The sequence below is a fragment of the Phyllobates terribilis genome, unplaced genomic scaffold (genome assembly GCF_046119375.1).
Source record: "Phyllobates terribilis strain yellow unplaced genomic scaffold, ASM4611937v1 Scaffold_3__8_contigs__length_932513732, whole genome shotgun sequence".
Lineage (NCBI taxonomy): Eukaryota > Metazoa > Chordata > Amphibia > Anura > Dendrobatidae > Phyllobates > Phyllobates terribilis.
In genome coordinates, this window is record NW_027362763.1 from 347,862,327 (window position 1) to 347,886,725 (window position 24,399).

Consider the following 24,399-nt stretch of genomic DNA (forward strand, 5'->3'; position numbering starts at 1 on the left):
TATTTCATGTTCGTAGGGAGATGAGTAACCTCAACGCTTATCAGTATATCGTTCATTTTAGATTTGTGAATTTAGACCGTATACGCTCCTTTGAAGAAAGTTTGGAGATCATACACGGTTCTATTCAAATGCTACTGGATAGGATCGTGAGGGATATTGAGCCGGGCGACTTTATACAATTAAGATTAGAAAGGGACGGTAGACTAAATCCAGTCTACGGTTTTAAACAATGTAGAGAACAATTTGACGCGACTGCTTTCCTAAATGCCGAGGGCAACGCCGAGTGCATAGCCGGCAACTGCTTGAAATTAATAGTAAGTGTTGCTAGGAATAGACGGGGAGCTATAAAATGCAGACAACTGAGATCTATAGTTTATACACGAATTATTCATCAGAAACGTCAAATGTTGTTTGATTTTAACAATTACGGCTCTAATCAGTGTTTGGCCGCGTCTCTCTACGCCTTACTGGCTGAAGACGACCCGCCTGACGATGATTTAATGAAACGTGCGGCGGAGTTGCACAGAAATTTGAAATTACCCGACGATCAACTAGTGAGCTTTAGCGACATTAGAGCGTTTGAGACGTATTTGAACGTTACCATTAAAGTTCTATACTTTAGTCAGGGAGACTGGCGCTATTTTCACACGGATAAAGAACCCACAGACAAAATATTATATATTCTACATCATGATAATCATTATTACGGTATAAAAAATATAAAAGGATTCATAGGAGCTAAATACTTTTGTGAAAAGTACAGTTCTGCATTTCATCACAAAAATAATCACTCTTGTCAATACTTTTGCTCCGCGTGTCAGAGGTTGGATTGCTCTGATACAGCTGCAGAGCATCTGCAATGCCCACGCTGCCGTGTATTTTGTCATTCAGCGAGCTGCTTAGAACTCCACAGAAGTCTCGCTGAGACTGACAGGTCATTTTGTAAACTTAAATTTTTCTGCGAGCGATGCTATCGCTATGTGCCCCAAACCGTAGATGATGAACACCGATGCGTTGGTGTACGATGCTCCATTTGCGGTGTTCCGGGGAGCAGATTCGATAATCATCTATGTTACATGCAGCGCTATACACCGAAGCAATCTACGGAACAATACATCTTTTACGATTTTGAATGCACGCAAGAGACGGGAACGCACCATCCCAATTATGTTTTTGCCACAGATTTGCACGGGATATCTAGCTGGGAGTTTGTGGGTAAAACATGTACTACCGACTTTGTACATTTTTTTTCAAAGGGTGGGTATGTAGGTTACACTTTTATAGCTCACAATGCTGCTCGATACAATTCCTACTTTATCGTTAATGAGCTGATCCGTGAGAAGCTGCGCTTCAACATGATAGCACAAGGCGGTCGCCTTTTGTTCGTATCATTACCCGATTTAGACATGAGATTCATCGACTCTTTCAATTTCATTCCCATGAAGCTCAGTAAGTAGCCGCAAGCTATGGGATTTTCAGGCGCTAAGGGTCACTTTCCACACTGATGAAAATCAGGCGTATGTAGGGCCTATGCCAGATGCTAACTATTATGGCATAGAGTACATGATGCATAGTGAGAAAGAGGAATTCACAACATGGTACGAATCGGTGAAAAACTATACGTTTGAGCAGAGCTCAAAGCATACTGTCAACAGGACGTAGAGGTCTTGAGACGAGCCTGCGTAATGTATCGCGAGCGCGTCGTAGAAATGACAGCCAAAAAACAAATACAGTTCTGTAAACGCAAAAATAAATTTACTGAAAATCTCATCAGTATAGATCCGTTTCAGCTCACGACACTAGCATCTGTTTGTCTGGCAATGTACCGCTTTAAATTTCTCCCCGAAGACAAAATAGCCATTTTGCCTGGGGATAATTATCACAAAAAGCACAAACGTTACTCGTCCCCGGCTATTCAATGGTTAATGTACGTAGCGCATACAGAGAACCTAGATCTGCAACACGCTTTGAAAGGTGGTGAGAAAAGAGTAGGAAACTTTTTTCTAGATGGCAATGCGAGAGTCAGCGGTCGCCCAACGGCTTTTGAATTTCAGGGGTGTTTTTACCATGGGTGTCCTGTTTGCTAAAACGATAATGACACGAACAAACTCACAAAGACCACTTACGGGCAACTGTATCGAATGTTTGAGGTGAAGAAACGTTTCTTGCTTCAACAGGGGTTCGACGTCCGCGTATTGTGGGAGCATGAGTGGCGAGAGACGGTTGAAAAAAGCTCTGACCTACAAGCGTTTCTGCGACACATGCAGTTCCCTGAGCCTTTAGAACCTCGTGACGCTCTGTACGGTGGTCGTACTAACACTATCAAACTCTATCACAAACAAGAACCCGGTGAAACTATAGAGTACTATGATTTCACCAGTTTATACCCGTACGTCAATAAAACAAAAGTGTACCCCGTAGGACATCCTAAAATAATCTATGACCACTTTGGTTATATCAAGCAGTACTTTGGCATCTCCAAAGTGAAAGTCTACCTGCTCCCTGGTAAAATGAACAAACAATTGATCTTCCCCCTATGTCACACATGCGCTTTGCATTCAGAAGCAGATCCCTGCGTTCAATCAGAGGAAGAGAGGGCTCTGACGGGTATGTGGTGCACGATAGAGGTAGAAATGGCTTTGGAGAAGGGTTACAGACTCGCACACATTTACGAGGTGTGGCATTTTGAGGAGACGACGACCGATCTATTTGCGCAATACATTGATTTACATCTTAGACACAAACAGGAAGCCTCGGGGTATCCGTCGTGGTGCACGGACGAAACAAAGAGAAAAGACTATGTAGCCGCCTATCTTGAAAAAGAAGGTATAAAGTTAGACCCCGATCATATAGAACCAAATTCAGCTAAAAGACAAATCGCCAAACTATTCTTAAACTCTTTATGGGGAAAGTTTGCACAGCGTTCTAATTTACCTCCCACCAGCATCGTGAACAACGCCGATAAACTCTTTGAGTATGCCTTTCTCCTGTACTATGAGATTTCAGAGTTAAACTTTATCAGCGACGATACGGCGACTGTCAATTGGAAATACACAAAAGAACACCGCACCGTCAACAAAAACACCAACATTTTCATTGCATGCTTCACTACAGCTTATGCGCACTTAGAATTGTACACCCTACTAGACAAACTGCTGGAGCGCTGTCTTTACCACGACACTGACTCCGTCATTTTTGTAAGTCGTGACGGCGAGTGGCAGCCTCCCTTAGGTGATTACCTGGGTGAACTCACCAGCAAAATACCCCAGGGGAGTCACATCACAGAATTTGTATCCGCCGGTCCGAAAACTTACGGCTACAAATTAAACATGGGTGACACGATCTTGAAAGTGAAAGGTATCACGCTTAATATCGCTAACACTGGGTTATCAATTTCGACAGTCTAAAAGCTTTAGTGGTAGCTTTTAAGAACTCTGCAGATCCTGGAAATGAAAAGACGATCGTTGTAGAGCAGAATGGTATTGTGCAGATCAAAAAGTACTGGGATATTGTAACTCGACCCCTATGCAAAACTCAATGCTGCGTCTATACCAAGAGGCAGTTGTTTGATGACTTTAATTCTTTACCCTACGGGTATTAACGATGAATTCCCTTTTCTTCAAGCAACTGACGTACCTTTACCTCTGCTACAGGTGCAGAATACGCTACAGGCTACCGTACCATCAAACGACCGACGCGTAGCTATAGATAGAGTCGTGAAGTCTAAAGAGAAACGTGCTCGACGAATTTACTCCGTGGCTCAACAGGTCTTAAACATGCAACATCATGGATCCCCGGTTACAACACCCATTCTCGTGCATTCTAGAGGGCCCCTCTAACTGAGAAAAATCCTATTTTGTCAAACAGGTTTTAGCTCACGCGACAACACATTTATCTCACAAACCCGATAATGTTGTTTGGTTTTAATCTTGTTGGCAAAAAATGTATGATGAACTGAGTCATTCCTTCCCCAGTATTCGTTTTATCGAAGGTTTGCCGCAGACATTTGTAGATGACGAAACTATTCCCGCCTGACATGATCAACTTGGCGGTGGTGGACGATCTCATGGAGGCCGCTAGCTGTAATTCAGAACTGGAAAAAGCATTTATTAAATAAGTTCATCATAGAAGCTTGAGCCTGTTCTATTTGGTTCAAAATGTTTTTTGTCAGGGGAAAAAGAGTAGAACCATCACCTTGAATACCAAGTACATGGTTCTATTTAATAACCCCCGCGATAAAATACAAATTGTGACGCTAGCCAGACAGATGTATCCGAGGAACTCGCATTTCTTCTTAGAAGCTTTCGAAGACGCTACACGAGAGCCTTACGGATTCTTGCTTGTAGATTTGAGAGGTGATACGCCGGAGGAATATCGCTTAAGAACTGGTTTGTTTCCACCAGCTTTACCAACAGCGTACGTTCAAAAAGGTAAAACTCGTTCTAAAAAGTGAATTTTTTACACTGCTGTGATTATTCATACCCGTAACCTTCATTCTGTCAACATGTCTGAGAGAGTGAGGCGTAACTGGGCTCTCTTGAAAAAGCTGGTGAAAGCAAACGCGTCGGAGAGAAAGCTTATTCTGAAGACTGCCGGCAGAGATTTAATCGCTGCCATCCCTGCATAGGCAAACAGTATGGGAGATCCATTTCCTAATAATGGGCGCATTTTTTGCAGGAGGCCCTCTGACCTCTACGTCTCTTGCAAGGAGCATTGGAGTTCCTCCAAATGTTTTTCAGCCGTTGCTTAACTGCATAGGCAAACAGTATGAGAGACACACTTCCTAATAATGGCAGCATTTTTTGCAGGAGGCCCTCCGACCTCTACGTCACTTGCAAGGGGCAATGGAGTTCCTCCAAATTTTTGGCAGCTGTTGTTTCACTGCATAGGCAAACAGTATGGAAGACCCACTTCCGAATAATGGGAACACTGTTTTCAGGAGGCCCTCCGACTTCTGCGTCTCTTGCAAGGGGCATTGGAGTTCCTCCAAATTTTTGACAGCCGTTTCTTCACTGCATAGGCAAACAGTATGGGAGTCCCACTTCATAATAATGGGAGCATTTTTTACAGGAGGCCCTCCGACCTCTTCGTCTCTTTCATGGGGCATTGGAGTTCCTGCAAATTTTTGGCAGCCGTTGCTTCAGTGCATAGGCAAACAGTATGGGAGACACACTTCCTAATAATGGGAACACTGTTTTCAGGAGGCCCTCCGATCTCTACCTCTCTTGCAAGGGTCATTGGAGTGCCTCCAAATTTTTGGTAGCCATTTCTTCAGTGCATAGGCAAACAGTATGGGAGACCCACTTCCTAATAATGGGAGCTTTTCTTGCAGGTGGTCCTCCGACCTATACGTCTGTTGCAAGGGGCATTGGAGTTGTTCCAAATTTTTGGCAGCTGTTGCTTCACTGCATACCCTATAACTGAATAGCAGACCCTCTCCTTTCTAATGGGAACATGTTGTTACTGTGGCCCAGCTGTATGTGTCTTTAAATTGTTAGTGGGGTTTTCCCAAATTTTGGCAGCCCTTGCAGTCACAGCATGGGCATTACCACTATAGGAGACCCGCTCCTTTCTAATGGGAACAATTTTTTTACTGAGACCCTCCTCTATGTCTCTTCAAAGGGGTATTGGGTTGCTTCCAAATATTTGGCAGCCCTTGCAGTCACAGCATACGGAATAACAGTATAGGAGACCCACTTGTTAATAATGGGAACAACAAAGCATAGCCGACTGCTGGCCCTTTAGGGATAGTAAGGGCCGCCTGATGACCCTATAAAAATAATCTTTGTGACTTTCAGAGTCTATCATAATGTGTCTGATGATATGTCACACACCATATTGCCAGATAAGGTTGTAAAATGTTAAAATGACATTTCCGGGTGAAAGCATTTGACACAGTTGAAAGCAATGCAAAAGTGCAAAACGCATCAAAAACACTAGGTGTGAACATAGCCCAAGGTGTGGAGGAGCATATATGCTTTTGGTTATTTATTTTGCCATATACAAGTCTTTACCCTGAAAAGGATGTTCCTTAACATATTTCCCAGGAAAATCCATTTTGGTTTCGTTTTTGTATGTTTTATTGTGAGTCCGTAAAAGTGGCATAATACCTCTGACAACCTTGTTCACAGCAGTGACCAGGGAGTCAGAAATGCTTCTAGGGGTCCTCCCCATGCTGTTCCCATGTCATTTGAGCACTGTTCCCATCGAATTGGGCAATTTTTAGGCCCTCTGCAGACTGCCGGGGTAAGCCGCTGGAAAAATGCTCGACTTTCTGATAGACTTACATTGAGCTTGTTACTCGGTCCGAGCACTCAAGCATTCCAATTTGCTCGACTCCAACAACGAGTACCCGAGCATTTTAGTGCTCGCTCATCACTAGACACTACCATTACACGTTACACAGCAGGGGCACATTTATAAGATTATCTCAGAACAGGAACATCTTTTTTAACACATCCAATTGTGGAACTTACTATTATTTCTAAGTCTAGTGATTAAAATGTACTTTGTTCGCGGGACAACCCCTTTATGAACTCAAAAACTATAATCCAAGTCAATCAAGAAATATTTCTATAACACCAGCCATTGTTATTGTAGAGTTATCAGCAATATATGGCGTCCAGTGAATGGTTGTATATACAGACATCGCTTATGATAAGTGATTACCTTGGTATCCATCATTACATGTACATAAGTAGCCTCCTGCTATATTACTACAGGTTGCATCAGGAGAACAGTCATTGTTATCTGTACATGTTGTGAGTGAGTCACAATTATATCCATCACCTATGAAAAGACCATAATGTAATGAATAAAGAACATTAATTAAACCGATATATCAGTAGCACTCGAAAAGGAAGATTCATGTTAATATGACTGGCTTATATATTACATATATTGACAAAAGCAAACATAGTTACTCATAGTTTACATTTCTGATGGGATCCCTGTTACATTGAACAATGTAATTAACAAGACTTTTGAATAAAGTTCATAGAGGTAAAAACAAGAATCCGTAACAAGTCAGAACTCACCTGATAACCCATCATTACAAGTACAGATGTAATTTCCTATTGTGTTATTGCAGGTTGCATTAGGTGAGCAGGTATTATTGGTCTCACATTCATCAAAATCCTCACAGTGAGTCCCATTGCCTAATTCATATAAAATATTACACAATTAACTAAGGATATAACATTAATAATAATAAGAATTTTTTTCTGAGGCGCCAACATACAGTATTTCGCAGCACTTTACAATCAATCAGGGACATGTACAGACAACAAAGACATCACAAAGTAACACATAGTTCAGCAGTTACAGGAGTGAGGGCCCTGCTCGTAATCTTACAATCTATAAGGAAAAGGGGGGACACAATAAGTCCACCCTATTAAAAATGCTTCTCATGTGTAGCCCACCTATCATTATAATAAATGGGGGATTTAAAATAATGTTGTATGCACAAGTCATCAGCCAGTATCTAAGTATAGTTACTAAGTGCTATTGGGTGCGTGGAGGATGTGGACATAAATGAATAGGAGGGACCAGATTCTGAGGAGAATTTAGAAAGAGGGAATGAGGAAGAGTTAAATTAGTGAATTGGGATGGTTGGCTTGTATAAAGAGATGTGTTTTTTAATGCACACTTAAAAATGTGGGGGCTAGGTATTAACTGGATCGTCCTGGGTAATGCATTCCACAATACTGGCGCAGCATGAGAGAAGTCTTAGATAAAGAGGTGAAAGGTTAGGATTATAATGAATGATAGTCATAGATCAGTTACAGAACGGAGTGCATGGATAAGGCAATAGACAGAGACGAGGAAGGAGATATAGAATGGTACAGAATGTGGAGAGCTTTGTGGGTGGGAGAGATACATTTATATTGTGACATGCTGATCAGATGTGATAATTAAAACTTATTAATCTGCATACTTTGTCTAATCAGTAATTAAACAATACTAATATGTAAACATTAAGGCTGCGTGCCCACTATGCGCTTTTCAAGCGTTTTTGCCGTGGAATTTCCGCAGCGAAAATGCTTAAAAAATGCTTGGTAATACATGCCCCATGGTCCTCAATGATAATCCGCATGTGCTGTGCACATGCTGCGGAAATTTCCGCTGCGGATTATCATTGCGGAAAAATCTGCAGCATATCCATTAATTTTGCGGACACGCAGCGTAATTGCCGCCATTGATTTGCATTGAATCGCTTACTATCCGCATGACTACATGTGCCCATGCGGATATTAAGCGATTCAATGTGCGAATGGTACTCGGGTCTGGATTAGAGGAGACTCTCCTCCAGACCCAGGTATCATAGTACCTGTTAAAAAAAAGAATTAAAAAAAAAATATATACATTATACTCACCTTCCGATGCCCCCCAGTCTCCTCTATGGTGCGTCCTGGCTCCCCGGTGGCTCGCGATGGTGTAAAAGGACCTTCCATGACTTCATTTAGTCATGTGACAGGTCACGCGACTGCTGATGTCGGTAGTCGCGTGACCTGTCACATGACTAAATGACATCATGGAAGGTCCTTTTACACCACTGCAATCCATACAAGAGACCGGACGCACCGGAGAGAAGACCGTGGGCCATCAGAAGGTGAGTATAATGCTTTTTTTTTTTTTTATCATTTTTATTCTTTAACTATTAATTTCGCCACACTATATAAATCCATGCTGGTTGCATGGATTTATATAGTGTGACCAAGTTGTCAAGCACTTTTCCAAGTGATGCTAAAATCGCTTGGAAAAGCGCTTGATAACCCGCATGCAGAAACGCATGCAAAAACGCTTGACCAATGCTTCTACATGGAGGGAAAAACGCATGTAAAATCCGCATGCGTTTTTCCTGCCAGGGAGAAGCGGAAAAAATATGCAGCATTTCTGCATCCTAGGCATTTAGCCTAACTCATCGTGCTCCAAAATAAAATAGTTGAAGTATCTGATACAGGTATTCTTGTTATGGTAGACTACAGAAAGATCTACTGTAAGCATGAAAGAAACGTCAGATTGCCAGAATCCTAACTACACCTCTCTAAGACTAGGTACATAATATATTCTCCAGTATAGCATTTCTCATTCCACTAACTTATAACGCAATGTTCAGGGTTACTTTACATTAGGTTTACTGTATTTTCAACTGACTTTGCATAAATCAATAGTACAACATAATTTAAGAAATTTTGTAATATACAATTTCAGAATTTTTTTTAATTTTTTGTCTAGCTTTGAGCCAATGCTCTCTCACACTCCACCTCCTGAACTTATCATTGACTCTGAAAAAAACAGCTCAAATTTATCTTTGTCAGGTCAAGAGGACTGCCAGCACAATGAGGTGTCAGCTTACACCTCCTATTATACTCTAAGAAAAGGGGAAAGAGGAGAGGGAGTGCAAAGCAAAGTGAAAAAAGCACAGGGAGTCAAATTCTTTTTCTCACCCCAGAGCAGGTTTCACATATACACAGCTCAGTTCTGCTGTAAAATTTGTATTAACCTTCTGGTGCTTCTGTCTGTGTGCTAATGAAGGAATGAAAAGCAGGGATATCTCTCTCCTTCTGGCAGTGTGTTCTATATATAAGAGATATCATAGCAACTACAGTAGTCTCATCCCATCAGCTCAAAGTCAGTTAAGAGACTGAGCAGGCAGAGAATAAAATGGCGAAAATGCGGGGTAGAAGACATGTATTAGCTAGAAATAGTGCTATTCACACATAGGACAGCTTATTCTGAAAAGTTACTTGAAAGTATAGGTATCCTTTAAGTAAAAAAAATGCATAGATCCGATAATGAAAACTAATTAAATTTACAAATATTGTCTAATCAGTTATTCTTTAAAGGGGTTTTATGAGAATGTGATAAATTGTCAATCATAACATATTTCCAACTGCAGCCCAACCTAGTCACATACCAGGACAGGTTGCAGATTGACAAAACACAGCTCCTGAGACCTTTGTCCCAGCACAGTTAAAGGATCAGTATTGTAAACACTTACACCTCAGACAGAGAAGAACTCTAATATGGGAAGAAATAAATATTCTCCTTGCTGAAAGAATACAAAGGGTTTTTCCTTCACATTCATCCTCCTTCATGCTTATTTTTATACCAAATCATACTGACAAAGCTTTATTGCAGGGCTCGGGAGACTGACTGTGCATGGCTGACTGAGGCTGGAAGAAAAAAAGGCTTTGTGCTCAGTCAGCAAGAAGATTTATTTCTTCTCATGTCATAGGTTTCCCTGACTGATGTATGTGAGTTTACAATACTGCTCTTCTGACAGTTGAGACACAGGTCTCTGGAACTGTGTTTTTTCAGTCTGCAATTTGTCCAGATATATAACTAGGACAGGGTACAGTTTGAAAAATATCAGAGGGGCCATTTTATCAAATTTTCAGAGACTACCTGTTAATTAAAAAATTGCTACATCTGTGTATGTGCACAAAACATTACTTTTCCATATTGCTGATGTATTTTACTTACCTGTATATCCAGGCTTACATGTACAGATATAACTTCCTTCTATGTCATCACAGTTGGCATCTGCTGCACAGTTGTTCTTTCCCCTGCATTCATCAATATCAGCACAATATGTCCCATTTCCTGATCATGATATAGAAATGATTATTATTTATTATACTTGCTTATGTAGCGCCAATAATTCCACAGCACTTTACTGACATCATCATCATTGTCCCTATTGAGGCTCACATTCTATATTCCCTATCAGTATGTCTTTGGAATGTGGAGAGAAATTGGAGAACCCAGAGGAAACCCACGCAACATGGGGAGAACATAAAAACTCCTTGCAGATGATGACTTATTAATGAAGTTTATCAATTAGACCTCAAATCTGTAGTTCAAATAAATCAAATATTTTTAAGAATCCAGTCTTTCTTTTTGGAACCTTATAAAATGGATATGACGTCCAGTGAATGGTTGTATATACAGACATCTTTAGTGTTAAGTGATTACCTTGGTAGCCATCATTACATGTACATAAGTGGTCTCCTGTTCTGTTACTACACATTGCATTGGGAGAACAATCACCCTCATCCTTACATGTTGTCAGTGCCTTTCAGTCATATCCATCACGTATGAAAGGAAAAAAATGTAGTGAATTAAGTATAATGAATAAACCAATATGACAGTGGCACTCAAAATAAAGTTTTCTGTTAACATTAATGACTTACATTTTACATAGACTGACAAAAAAATGCATAGTTACTCATACCATATATTTGTGGTAGTATCCTTATTACATTGAACAGCGTAATAAACTATGCTGTTAAATAATGGTAAAAACAGGAATCAATGTCAAGTCTGAAATCACCTGAGATTCCATCATTACAGATTAAACCTCCTATTGTGTTAGTGCAGGTTACATTAGGGGAGCAGATATGATTGTTCTCACATTCATCAATATCCTCACATTGGATTCCATCTCTTAATTATTAGAAAGTATTTTACAGTTAACTGAGGATATAGATATGATAATGAAAAGGTATTTATCTACATACCGTATATGGCTTATCACATTTGAAAAATAGTACTATGCAATCATTATAGGGGTTACTCTGGGGAGTTAAAAAGGTATTTCAACCTACATTCAGTGTGCAATCTTGAAGTGTGGCAATGACAATGTGCCCTTAATCCATTAAACAGCATGCACATATAGCTGTTTGCAGTGCCGGCATTTCTGCCTCCTGTCTCCTTGTCCAGCAGAGACGCCAACTCACTCACCATCCTGGCCCCAGTCCTGCTTGTTCCTCTCCTCTGTATTCATCCTGCTCTGCAGCTGCCCAGGGTGCATACACTGTGCCAGATCCTGGGCTGTGTGCTTAGGGGGTGCGCGCCCATTGTCCTATCCTAAAGTGTCCCCAGCCAATGATTGAGAGACACTTATTATTTAACCCCTTTCCGACTTGTGCCATAATAGTACAACACACGTCGGATCCCCCTGTTTGGTGCGGGCTCTGGCGCTGAGCCCACACCGTTCCGGGTACTTGACAACTGATCTATACAGCTGACATGTGCCCACAACAGCCGCGGGTACGATCCCGATTCACCCACAGCTGTTAACTAGTTAAATGCCGCTGCCAGTCTCTGACAGCGGCCCCTTTAAGAGGGAGGGAGCGCGCGCCATAAGCACAGTGTCCGGGAAGCTGCACGCAGTGCGCACCTCAGCAGCAGGGGAACAGGAAGATGCCGGACCGGGACCGTGGCGATGAGGGGAACGGCATCTCTGCCCGGCAGGAGGCACAGACACCAATGCTACAGTATCCCCGCCCTTTACGCCCCCTCTTCTTTAAGCCCGCGAGAAATTTTTCTAGAAGATGAGTGGCATGAATGTTCTCCGTGGGCTCCCAAGAACTCTCCTCAGGGCCAAACCCCTTCCAATCCACAAGAAAGAAAGTCTTTCCTTTTACCCTCTTGGTGGCCAAAATGTTTTCTACCTCAAAGACGTCCTCAGCGGAGACTGGAGCTGGGGTGGTACCTGGATCATCAGAGAAAGCATTAAGGACAATCGGTTTGAGGAGAGACATGTGAATAGAGTTGGGAATCCGTAAAAAGATCGGGAGTTTCAGCTTGTAAGCCACCGGATTAATTTGGTTCAGAACCTCGAATAGACCAATGAACCGTGGACCCAACTTGTAAGATGGTATTTTAAGAAGAACATATTTGGAAGAAAGCCAGACCTTGTCTACCGAACGGAATAGAGCGAGATCCAGACGTCTCTTATCAGCATGCTTCTTCATCCGCTCAGTGGACTGAAGAAGCGCAGATCTAGTGTCTTCCCAAATTGCAGAAAATTCGCTGACGAGAGACTCCACAGCAGGATTGTCCACTGAGGAGGAGACGGGAAACGGAATCCGGGGGTGTTGACCGTAGACCACAAAAAACTGAGTTTTAGCAGAAGACTCGCTCTCATGGTTGTTATAGGAAAACTCGGCCCAGGGCAGGAGCTCAACCCAATCGCTATGGTGAGCATTGACAAAGTGTCGAAGAAAACTGGTGAGGATTTGATTGATGCATTCCACTTGACTATTGGACTGAGCATTATAGGCCGAAGAAAAATCCAAGGAGACATCCAGCAGCTTGCACGTGGCTCTCCAGAACAGCAAAGTGAATTGAACTCCACGATCCAAGACAATGTGGAGGGGTAGGCCGTGAAGACGGAAGATGTGATGGATGAAGTCCTTAGCCAGCACCGGTGCAGACGAAAGACCAGGCAGGGGAATGAAGTGGGCCATCTTAGAACAGCGGTCAGCGACCGCTCAAATGACAGTACAACCGGCAGAAACAGGGAGATCAGTGACGAAGTCCATCGCAATATGTTGCCACGGAGCGGAAGGCACGGGAAGAGGAAGAAGGTGCCTAGGTATCTTGTTATGGGCACAAGAGGAACAAGCCGCGATAAATTCCGCAACATCCTTATACAGGATGGGCCACCAATAATGTCGCGCAATGAGAAGAAATGTCTTCCCCTGCCGGCGTCACCAGCGAGTTTGGACGAATGACCCCACAGTAAAACCTTCTTCCGATCCTGAACTGCTATAAAGGTCTTACCGGGAGGAAGATGAGACTGGACAAGCAGAGCAACAGTCATTATTTTGGAGGGATCAATGATATGTAGAGGCTCCTCCTCCTGGTCGGTAGACAAAAATGAATGGGATAGTGCATCGGCTTTAATGTTCTTGTCTGCCGGACGGTAGTGAAGAGTAAAGCAGAATCAAGCGAAGAATAGTTACCATCTGGCCTGATGCGAGTTTAGTCTTTGGGCATTCTGCAAATAGGCGAGGTTTTTATGGTCAGTGTAGATGACCACCGGGTGCAGAGCCCCCTCCAGAAAGTAGCGCCACTCCTCCAGCACTAATTTGATTGCCAGCAGCTCTCGATCTCCTATGGAGTAATTGCGCTGGGACGAGGAGAAGAGCTTGGATAAGAAGCCGCAGGTTACCATTCTCCCGGACGAGGATTTCTGGGTGAGCATCGCTCCGGCCCCAGAGGAGGAGGCATCAACATCCAGGAAGAACTGCTTGTTGCAATGGGGACGGTGTAGCACTGGAGCAGAGGAGAAGGCTTGTTTTAGGAATAGAAGGCTTTCTCCACCTTGGAAGACCACTCCCTGGGATTTGCTCCATTACAAGTGAGAGCAGAGATGGGAGCAGTCCGGGAGGAAAAATGAGGAATGAAGAGGCGGTAATAGTTTGCGAAACCCAGAAACCGTTGAATTGCCTTCAATCCCTCCGGTCGGGGCCACTTTAAGACGGCAGACACCTTCTCGGAATCCATCCACAGTACCAAGAAACGGCAAGGAGGTCTGCCTAAAGAGGCATTTCTCGCATTTAGCATACAGGCGATTCTTCCGGAGCCTCAGCAGAACCTGACGAACATCCCTCCGGTGTGAGGGCAGATCCGGGGAGAACACCAAGATGTCGTCCAGGTACACCACCACGCAGGACTACAGGAGATCTCTGAAGATGTCGTTAACTAGCTCCTGGAAGATGGCTGGAGCATTACAGAACCCGAAGGGCATCACGCGGTATTCGTAGTGACCGTCCTGGGTGTTGAATGCCGTCTTCCACTCATCACCCGGTCGAATCCGGACCAGATTGTACGCCCCACGAAGATCGAGCTTGGTGAAGATCTTTGCGCCTTCTAGGAGGTCAAGCAACTCCGAGATGAGAGGCAGGGGGTACTTATTTTATGATGATAATCTGGTTTAGACCCCTATAGTTAATACAAGGATGAAGCAAGCCATCTTTCTTCTTGACGAAGAAGAATCCTGCTCCAGGATTTCCGGATAAATCCGCTAGCAAGATTTTCCTCAATGTACTCAGACATAGCACGGGTCTCAGCAAATGACAAGGGGTAGATTCGCCCACGAGGAGGTGAAGCACCAGGTATTAGGTCGATGGAGCAATTTTAAGGCCTATGAGGTGGTAGTGTCTCAGCCTGCTTTTTGTCAAAGACGTCCACATAGGACCAGTAGGGTGCCGGCAGGCCAGGTAGGTTAGCCGGCGGAGACGGGGGTCGAGCAGGACGAACCGGAACCAGACAGGATTCATGGCATTCCTGACTCCAACAAAGCACTTCACCAGATATCCAATTCAGGACGGGCTCATATTTCTGTAACCAGGGCAGACCAAGCAAGAGGGGATGAGAGAGACCGGACAGCACATGAAAGGAGATCTTCTCCGAGTGCAGTATTCCCACCTGAAGAGCTACAGGCTCAGTGATCAGAAAGATGGTTTCCGGAATCAGCTTCCCATCCACTGAGGAAACCGCCAAAGCTTCAGCCAGACGTATGGTAGGAATCTGATAACGCTCCACAACAGCCTGTTGAATGAGATTTCCTGCTGCTCCGGAATCCAGAAAGGCAGTCTCGAAGAAGCGGGTCTCACCACTGGTGACAGAAACGAACAGAGTCAAGGACGGAGAGGAAGAACTCTTGCCTAGGATGACCTCTCCGAGTGGTCCTAGACACGAGTTTCCCGGTCTCTCCAGGCAGGAATGGATCAGAAGCTCTATACTGCCACAGTAGAAGCAACTCCCCTCGGCGCGGCGTGTCTCCTGACGAGACTTGACAATCTTGGCTTGGTCGATTTGCATTGGCTCTGGAGAAGACACCCGGGGGATTGCTGGTTGCGAGACAGGCCTTTGGAAGGTTGGTGCGAGACATGGAGGTCTTCTCTCCTGAGTCGTCTCCTTAGCACGTTACAGAAAGCGGATGTCGATCCGGGTAGCTAAAGTCACCAGGTTGTCCAGGGTGGGTGGTATGTCTTGGCCGGCTAGCTCATCCTTGATCCGTCCAGAAAGGCCCTCCCTAAAGGTGGACACCAGTGCGGAAATGCACGGCATACCATCCCACAGAAAGACTCCCTTGACGGAGTCGGAGAAGTGGGGAGGCAGTAGAAGATCTTCCCTCCAGGTTCATTGAATACCTTCCGGAAAGCCGCAAGGAAGGCCTGGAGATTGGACACCAGAGGATTCCCTCTCTCCCACAGAGGGTTAAGCCACACCAACGCCTCTCCGGTGATGTGAGACATGATGAATGCCACCTTGGCCCGGTCGGAGATGAACTGGTGTGCCAGAAGTTAAAAGTGCAGCATGCACTGATTTATGAATCCCCGACATAGGACAGGGTCACCATCGAAACGTGGAGGCTCAGAAAGCCTGGGTCCAAAGCCGCGTGCCAGAGCACCACAGGGTAGAGGTGACGCCGGAGTAGGTGCCGCCGGGGTGGGTGTCGCTCGATTAGAGACGGACACCATCGGAGTAGAAAGCGTGTCCAGGCGGGAGTTGACTGTCCAAAGATAGGACAGGATAGTCTCCTGCTGGGATCTCTGACGAGAGACCTCCTGGTAAAAGTCAGAGAGCTAAGGAGCCTGGGAGCCAACGGATTCCATGGCCTGTGCAAACTGTTGCGGATCCGGGTGGTGGAACCTCTGTGCTTTGATGCAAGGAGGGACCAGAGGGGTGTAACTAAGTGCCTACTCGGACTGACCCAGGTCACAAGTCGGCTTAGTCGACTCCGTGAACCAAGGAGGGACCGGGCAGGTGAACCTGGTGCCACTCTGGGACCGACCTTGTGTGAGAATTTACACTTGTACCATGGATCTAACAGAGTGGCAACCCAGTAGTAACCATTATTTTGAATCCTAACAATGTGGACATCATGTTGCAGATGTGCAGCAATAAGGCGCTCATATGCCGCTCTCTTCCATGAGGTTCAAGTCCATGCTGTGTTGGTGGTGGGGTAATTCTGAAGTTTGCTTCCTCTGTCCCCTCCCGCCAACCACGGACAACAGAGAGTGGATCATTATCCTCTTCATCTCCTGACTGTTGCACGCCCATCACCTCTTACTGCTTGTCCTCCTCCATTTGTTCCTCAGCTCCTGCACCTTCACTAACATTTTGTCTAGTACCATGAGCCCCCATCGATCGCTTTAATCCACCCTTCCTTGGCACCCGCCTATGCAACGACAGTCTGGAACTTAGAGATATTGTTATCCCTTCTGCAACCACCTCTGCTTCCTACTCTTTCTCTGGGACCACCACCTCCTCCCGCAGACTACTGAAAGTGTGCTATAGCATGTAGATGACCGGAATAATGATGATCCTGATGATGGAATCGTCAGCGCTATCTTAGTGGCCATTTTGAAACAGTGCAGAAGGGTGCAGAGGTCCTTAATCTGTGCCCACTCTGCAAACGTGATTTGCGCCATGTCCGTACTGCATTGGCCCAGGCTATGCAAAATGAGATACTGCACCAGGGCTCTTCATTGCTGCCACAGTCGCTGAAACATGTGCAGAGTGGAATTCCACCGTGTCGGCACATCGCACATCATCCGGTTAACCGGTATTGACAAAGAACTCTGCAGTGATGTAAGTCGATAACCCATGTGTTGCGAACAGCAGAAGTGAGCACACAGCGTCCTTGCTTTCTGGAGCAGCACATGCAGGCCGGGATAGTGGCAGAGAAATTGCTGTACCACCAGGTTGAAGATGTGTGCCATGCAAGGCACGTGTGTGAGGTTGCCCTGGCGTAGGGCAGCCACCAGGTTTGCATCATTATCGCACACGGCCATCCATGACTCCAGGTTCAGAGTAGACAGCCATTGCTCAAACTCAGCCTGGATAGCTGTCGACAACTCTTGAGCTGTGTGACTTCAATCTCAAAGGCATATTAATTTTAACACTGCCTGATTCTGGTGAACACTGGCTGCTCAGTAAGGAAATGAGGAGGATTTTATCTGCACTGTTGAAATGCGTGACTCATTAAGCCAGAGATTGAGGGCGCAGGTGGAGGCCCTAGAGAAGGTGAAGGAGGTAGAGGCAGTGGAGTAAGTGTTAGATACAGAGGTTTGTCCCTCAAGCCTTGGGGATTCCAATACTTGTGGAACAGCCCCTTCCTCGCCTGCCTCCACAGCCACCGGAATCACCCAGTGCCCAGTCAGCGAGATGTAATGTCCCTGGCCATGCTTGCTCGTCCAAGTGTTTGTGGTGAAATGCACCCTAGCAGACAAAATTTTTCAAGGAATGGGTGATGTTTTCTGGGACATGCTGGTGTAGCACAAGCACAGCTTTCTTAGAGAAGTAATGGCGACTTGGGCAACTGGTACTGGTGGACTGCGATGGCCATCAGCTTTCGGAAACCTGTATGGAAAACCAGGCGGAGAGGCAGCATTTAAGTGGCAAACAGATTGGAGATGGTAGAATTGAAGCTCTTAGCTTTGGCATGTGTAGTAGGAAACAATCTTTTACGTGACCACAATTGCAGGACTTAGGGCTAGCTGCAGTACTGAGAGAGTGTGGAGTAGGGTGAACACGACAAACTGCTGGACCATGAGTGAGGGGCATTTTATGGTGGATTGAGAAAGATGTGGTGTGTTTGGTAAAACAAAAACAGTAGGCCACTTCCGTAACAGCTGACAGGTCTCATTCAGCCTGACTGTAGCGGGTAAACAAATGAGGTGACGGAGGAGGAAAAAGCAGCAGATGCGGTTGATGGGGCGACTGATGGTTGGCGAGGCCCGCTAGTCCACATTTTAGTGCAGTGAGTTTCCCATACTATGTTGATCACGCATGTGACGGTTTATGCATGTACTAGTGAAATTATTGCAATGTTTGCCTCTACTTATTTGTTTCTTTACAAAGTTGGCAGATAACGTGAGTTGGGTCATCCTTTGCGGTCTCAGAAAAGGCCCAGGCTAGGCAACCCTTGCTCCCCTGCGAACTGTAGACTCGCGACTGCTGCTGGCCACAGCCACAGTTGTGGCTGAGGATGCAGTCCTTGTCGTTGTTGCATCACTCGATGTCTGTGTGGGAGGCCACAACGTATCCTCCTCATTTTACTCCTCCTCCTTATCCTCTGCTGAGCTACTCAGCTGCGTGCCTCTGGGTTCACATCAAGTGGGATCAACAATCTCATCGTCATCCTCTCTGATCTCCCACTCTTAGCACTGAGAGTCACCGTCCTCCTCTTCCTGCCCTGACAGCACAGTATAGTCTGCGTGTGCTTCAAGTATCTGAGTCTCATCAGGATCACCTACACCCCAGGAGTTAACATCTGGTGACGAGGTTCTGGATTCTGCTTGGACTCTACTTCGTTCTGCCCTGAATCCAACAACAAAAAATTTTGGGCATCGGTGCAGATGCTTTCCTCCCCTTGAGTCTGTGAATCTTTGGAGCAGACCTCTGATTCCCATGGAATAGAATGTGTGAACAGCTCTGCAGACTCATCCATCTGTGGTTCCACACAGTCAGTTGGGCGGTTGGAGAGTTGTGATGCCAGGGGAAACAAGGGTAATTGGCGTGCCACCTCTGAGGACTGTACTGTGTATGATGTTGAGGTGGAGGAAAAGGAAGATAGGCCACTTGATGCAGCGCTTGCCAATCACTGGAGCACATGCTCTTTCTGGCCCTTATCTACAAGGTATATCACTGTGCGGCTGCCAAAGAAAGGGAGTGAAGTAGCCCATCCAGTAACAGAAGCTGTCAGTTGTCTTTGGACAGGAAGAGATGGTGTATGTTCAGTAGAGCTTTCAGTAATGTTATCACCTACCCCATGTACACCTTGAACACCTAGTCTATTCCCCCTTTCCACCATGGCCTCACTTTTTCCCACTCATGTTGGATGTACCCTTCCCCTTTTTTAACCAGCTGTTTCACAACCCTAGGCCCAGACTTGTCAATCACCTGTCACTAAATTACCGATCAGCATTTATTTGCTGACATAGTGTGACTGGACCACTCTATTTGCACAAATAATTTGTGTTTTCAAATGTGGACTCCTGCCTGGACAAAAATATTACAAGCAAAAAATATTTTTATGCAGAAACGTGGCCTTGTTTCAAGACCATGCTATTAGCACAAATAATTTATATTTTCAAATGTGGACTCCTGGCTGGAGCACATTATTAGCAGAGTTATATGCTGAAATGTGGCCTGGTGTCTCTGGACCACACAATTACCAAAAAGGATTGATCTGCTGGAAAGTCGATTTCACAGTCACACAGGATCCTATTGTGACATGCAGAAGAAGTGTTGTGCTTCAGAAGCATCCAGCAACTAGAGGGGTTAACACAGTGACAGGAGACAGTGAATGGTTAGCAGAGCCCCAGGGGGTTTGTGGGGGAGTTGTTTACTGTTCTGGCTGGAGCCATGAGAAAGGTGAAAGGTGTGTATGATTTGTATCTCACAGAAGATAAGGGAACATAATTCAGGTCAGGAGGGAGGCTAAACACAGGTCAGGCAGACTCCTTGAGCTAACAGTGTGGAGCGTTATCGGGCAGAAAGATAAGGACTGGAAGGAATCGTGTCATAGGGATCATTTCCCTCATCAAATCCTCACCCCCCCCCCTCCATCTCCATGCAGGATAAAGAATGCTGTGTACTAGTGAGTCCTTGTGAAGGAAAATCCTGTGGTTGTATATGCATAGAAGTGTGCTGCCAAGAGATCTAATCTGTGTTGAATTATGCTACTGAAGAGGCTGATGTTACTGTGCCTGCTTTATGAGACTGTACTGTAATGAAGATTGTTGCTGTAATATCCCTGAATTGCACTGGCCGTGCTTCAGATTAAATTCCACTGTTAAACTGTTGAAAAGACTTGTCAGAAGTGTCTGGTCATCAGTTGAATCTATTGTGTGCCTGAGAGAAGCTGCAGCCCGGGGTCGCCCTGAGTAACGGTTCCCCCAGGATTCCAACAAATTCGTGAAACCCGTCTCAAACTATCTGAACCTAGTGGCGTGCGTGTAATGGTGCCAAAACAACATTTTCGCTCTTTATATGGAGATGGACATGTGACTTCAGCAGCCAATGATACAAGCCCTTGTGTCTAGACATTGTGGATTGTTTCTGCACCCTGACTGGCTGCCGGAATCTCCACACACTGTGAAAAAAAAGAAAGAATTTAAGAACAACAGTCCGCCGCTCCTCTAACAGCTCCCCAACCCCTCCCCTCATCAAACATGTCTCCCCTGCTCATCATTCAACATCACTATCCTAGCCAAAGTCCTAAAAAAAGCATTAGTGGAAACTCGATCATTTACCAAACTTTGCCACATTTTGTCGATTTTGAGTAAAAATGCTCGGGTGTCCGAACACGAATCCGAATGTGTAATGTTTGTGCCAACTTTGAGATTGGCAAACGTTTTCCGAACAAGTTCACTCATCTCTATGTCTCAGATATAACATAGTAACATAGTTTTTAAGATTGAAGGAAGACTAAGTCCATCTAGTTCAACCCATAGCCTGACATGTTGATCCAGAGGAGGGCAAAAAAAAAACATGTGGCAACACTAAGCTCCACATTGGGGAAAAAAATTCCTTCCTGACTCCATACGACAATCAGACTAGTTCCCTGGATCAACAAACTATCAAGGAATCTAGTATGTATAACCCGTAATATTATACTTTTCAAGAAAGGCATCCATGCTCTTCTTAAATTTTAGTAGTGAATCACTCATTACAACATCATGTGGCAGAGAGTTCCAAAGTCTCACTGCTCTTACAGTAAAGAATCCGCGTCTGTGATTATGATTAAACCTTCATTCCTCCAGGCGTAGAAGATGCCCCCTTGTCCCCGTCTCAGGCCTCAGAGTATAGTTGTTCATAGTAATAAGATCACCCCTAAGCCTTCGTTTTTCCAAAGTAAATAACCCTAAGTGAAATAACCTGTCTAGATATTGCAGACCCCCCAGTCCTCTAATAACCTTGGCCGCTCTTCTCTGCACCCGTTCTAGTTCAGCTATGTCTTTCTTATACACCGGAGACCAGAACTGTACACAGTATTCTAAGTGTGGACGCACTAGTGCCTTGTATAGAGGTAAAATGATGTTCTCCTCATGAGCATCTATTTCTCTTTTAATGCATCCCATTATTTTATTTGCCTTTGCAGCAGCTGCCTGACACTGGCCACCAAACGTAACTTGTCGTCCACCAATACACCCAGGTCTTTTTCAGTGACAGTTTTGCCCAGTATTTTACAATTAAGCATATAATTATACATTTGATTTCCTCTACCCAAGTGCATTACCTTACATTTATCCCCATTAAAGCTCATTTGCCATTTATTAGCCCAAGCTTCTAGTTTACATAGATCCTCCTGTAATATAAAATTGTCCTCCTCTGTATTGATTACCCTGCAGAGCTTAGTGTCATCTGCAAATATTGAAATACTACTCTGTATGCCCCCTACAAGGTCATTAATAAATATGTTAAAAAGAAGCGGGCCCAATACTGACCCCTGTGGTACCCCACTGTTAACTGAGACCCAGTCTGAGTGTGTTCCTTTAATAACCACCCTTTGTTTCCTATCACTGAGCCAGTTCTTAACCCACATACATATATTTTCCCCTATCCCCATTGTTCTCATTTTATGCATCAACCTTTTGTGTGGAACCGTATAAAAAGCTTTTGAAAAGTCCATATACACAACATCCACTGCATTTCCTTGGTCCAGTCCGGAACTTGCCTCCTCATAAAAGCTAATCAGATTAGTTTGACAGGAACAGTCCCTCGTAAACCCATATTGATATTGGGTCATGAGGTTATTCTTCTTCAGATACTCTAGTATAGCATCTCTTAGGAAACCCTCCAGGATTTTACCCGCAGTAGAGGTTAAGCTTACTGGCCTATAATTTCCAAGTTTGGCTTTTGTCCCCTTTTTGAATATTGGCACCACATTTGCTATATGCCAGTCCTGTGGTACAAACCCTGTTATTATGGAATCTTTAAAGATTAAAAATAATGATCTATCTATGACGTTACTTAATTCCTGCAGTACTCACGAGTGTATCCCATCCGGGCCCAGGGATTTGTCAACTTTAGTGAATTTTAGATGCCGCCATACTTCCTGCTGGGTTAAGCAAGTGACATTTAATGGAAAATTTTTGTCATCACTAATCATGTTTTCTGTCATGCGATTTTCTTGTGTACATACTGTTGAAAAAAAATCATTTAGCATATTGGCTTTTTCCTCATCTTCATCAACCATTTCACCCAGACTATTTTTAAGGGGGCCAACACTATCATTTTTTAGTTTTTTACTATTTATGTAGTTAAAGAATATTTTGGGATTATTTTTACTTTCTCTGGCTATGAGTCTCTCTGTCTCAATCTTTGCTGCCTTGATTTGGGTTTTACAGAATTTATTTAATTTCTGTATTTATTTAATGCCTCATCTCTACCTACTTGCTTTAATTCTCTAAATGCTTTTTTTTGTCACTTATTGCGCCCCTTACAGCTCTATTTATCCATAGTGGTTTCCTCCTATTTCTAGCATGTTTATTCCCATAGGGTATATATTGTGCACAGGTCCTATTCAGGATGCTATGCAGGATAGTTTATTGCACTAAGATCATCTCTCAACCATTGGAAATTTGCCTTCCTGAAGTTTAGTGTCCTTGTAATCCCTCTACTACACATCTTTTTAAAGGATAAATGAAAACTCATTATTTTGTGATCACTATTACCCAAGTGACCCCTAACTCGTATATTTGATATGCGGTCTGGCCTGTTGGTTAATATTAGGTCTAGCAGTGCCCCCCTTCTTGTTGGGTCCTGAACCAGTTGTGAAAGGTAATTGTCTCTCAAAGTTGTCAAAAACCTATTACCTTTGCTTGAACTACAGGTTTCTGTTCCCTAATGTATTTCAGGGTAGTTGAAGTCCCCCATAATAATGACTTCTCCATTAGTTGCTGCTTCATCAATTTGCTTTATGAGGATATTCTCCGCTGCTTCCATTATTTTTGGAGCCTTATAACAAACCCCTATCAGTAATTTACTATTTTTTCCCCCTCCCCTTATCTCCACCCACAGGGACTGTACATTTTCATTAGATTCACATATATTCTCACGCAAGATGGGTTTTAAGGATGATTTTACATATAAACACACCCCCCCTTGCTTGTTTGTACTGTTATTTCTGAACATATAGCCCTGTAAATTAACTGCCCAGTCATGGCTCTCGTCCAGCCATGTCTCAGATATCCCCACCATGCCATAATTATTTTCCAACAAAAATAATTCTTTCATTTTGCTGGTGAGGCTTCAGGCATTAGTGTACATGCATTTTATGTATCTCTCTCTACCTCTATTCCTTCTTACTATATTGACTGTTCTAACCCCACCCCCAATTTCTTTATTTGTGCCCAGGTCACTATCTGCACTATCTTCCCCACCAATAAAATGAATACCCTCCCCCCCAGTCCCTAGTTTACAGGTAGTATTTCAGAGAATACCACCTTGAAGGTCCTTGCTTTAAGCTTGCAGCCTAATTCCCTGAAATCATCTTTAAGGACCTTCCACCTACCTCTAACTTTGTCATTTGTGCCAATGTGCACCATGACCATTGGGTCCTCACCAGCCCCTCCCAGTAATTTG

General features: G+C 44.2%; 1 protein-coding gene across 5 annotated transcripts in view; it reads right to left on the reverse strand.

The window, feature by feature from the left end:
- The window catches only part of LOC141258108 (uncharacterized), a 413,089-nt gene that overhangs the window by 279,631 nt on the left and 109,059 nt on the right, over nucleotides 1-24,399 (reverse strand). For 4 of the 5 annotated variants that reach the window (XM_073673114.1, XM_073673117.1, XM_073673116.1 and 1 more), the window contains exons 6-8: nucleotides 10,489-10,608; nucleotides 7,038-7,157; nucleotides 6,670-6,789 (exon numbers count right to left, since the gene is read on the reverse strand). In XM_073673114.1, the coding sequence (XP_073529215.1) occupies nucleotides 6,670-6,789; nucleotides 7,038-7,157; nucleotides 10,489-10,608 (360 nt within the window). The remainder of the gene's footprint in view (nucleotides 1-6,669; nucleotides 6,790-7,037; nucleotides 7,158-10,488; nucleotides 10,609-24,399) is intronic. The other variant, XM_073673115.1, reaches the window with a different exon arrangement.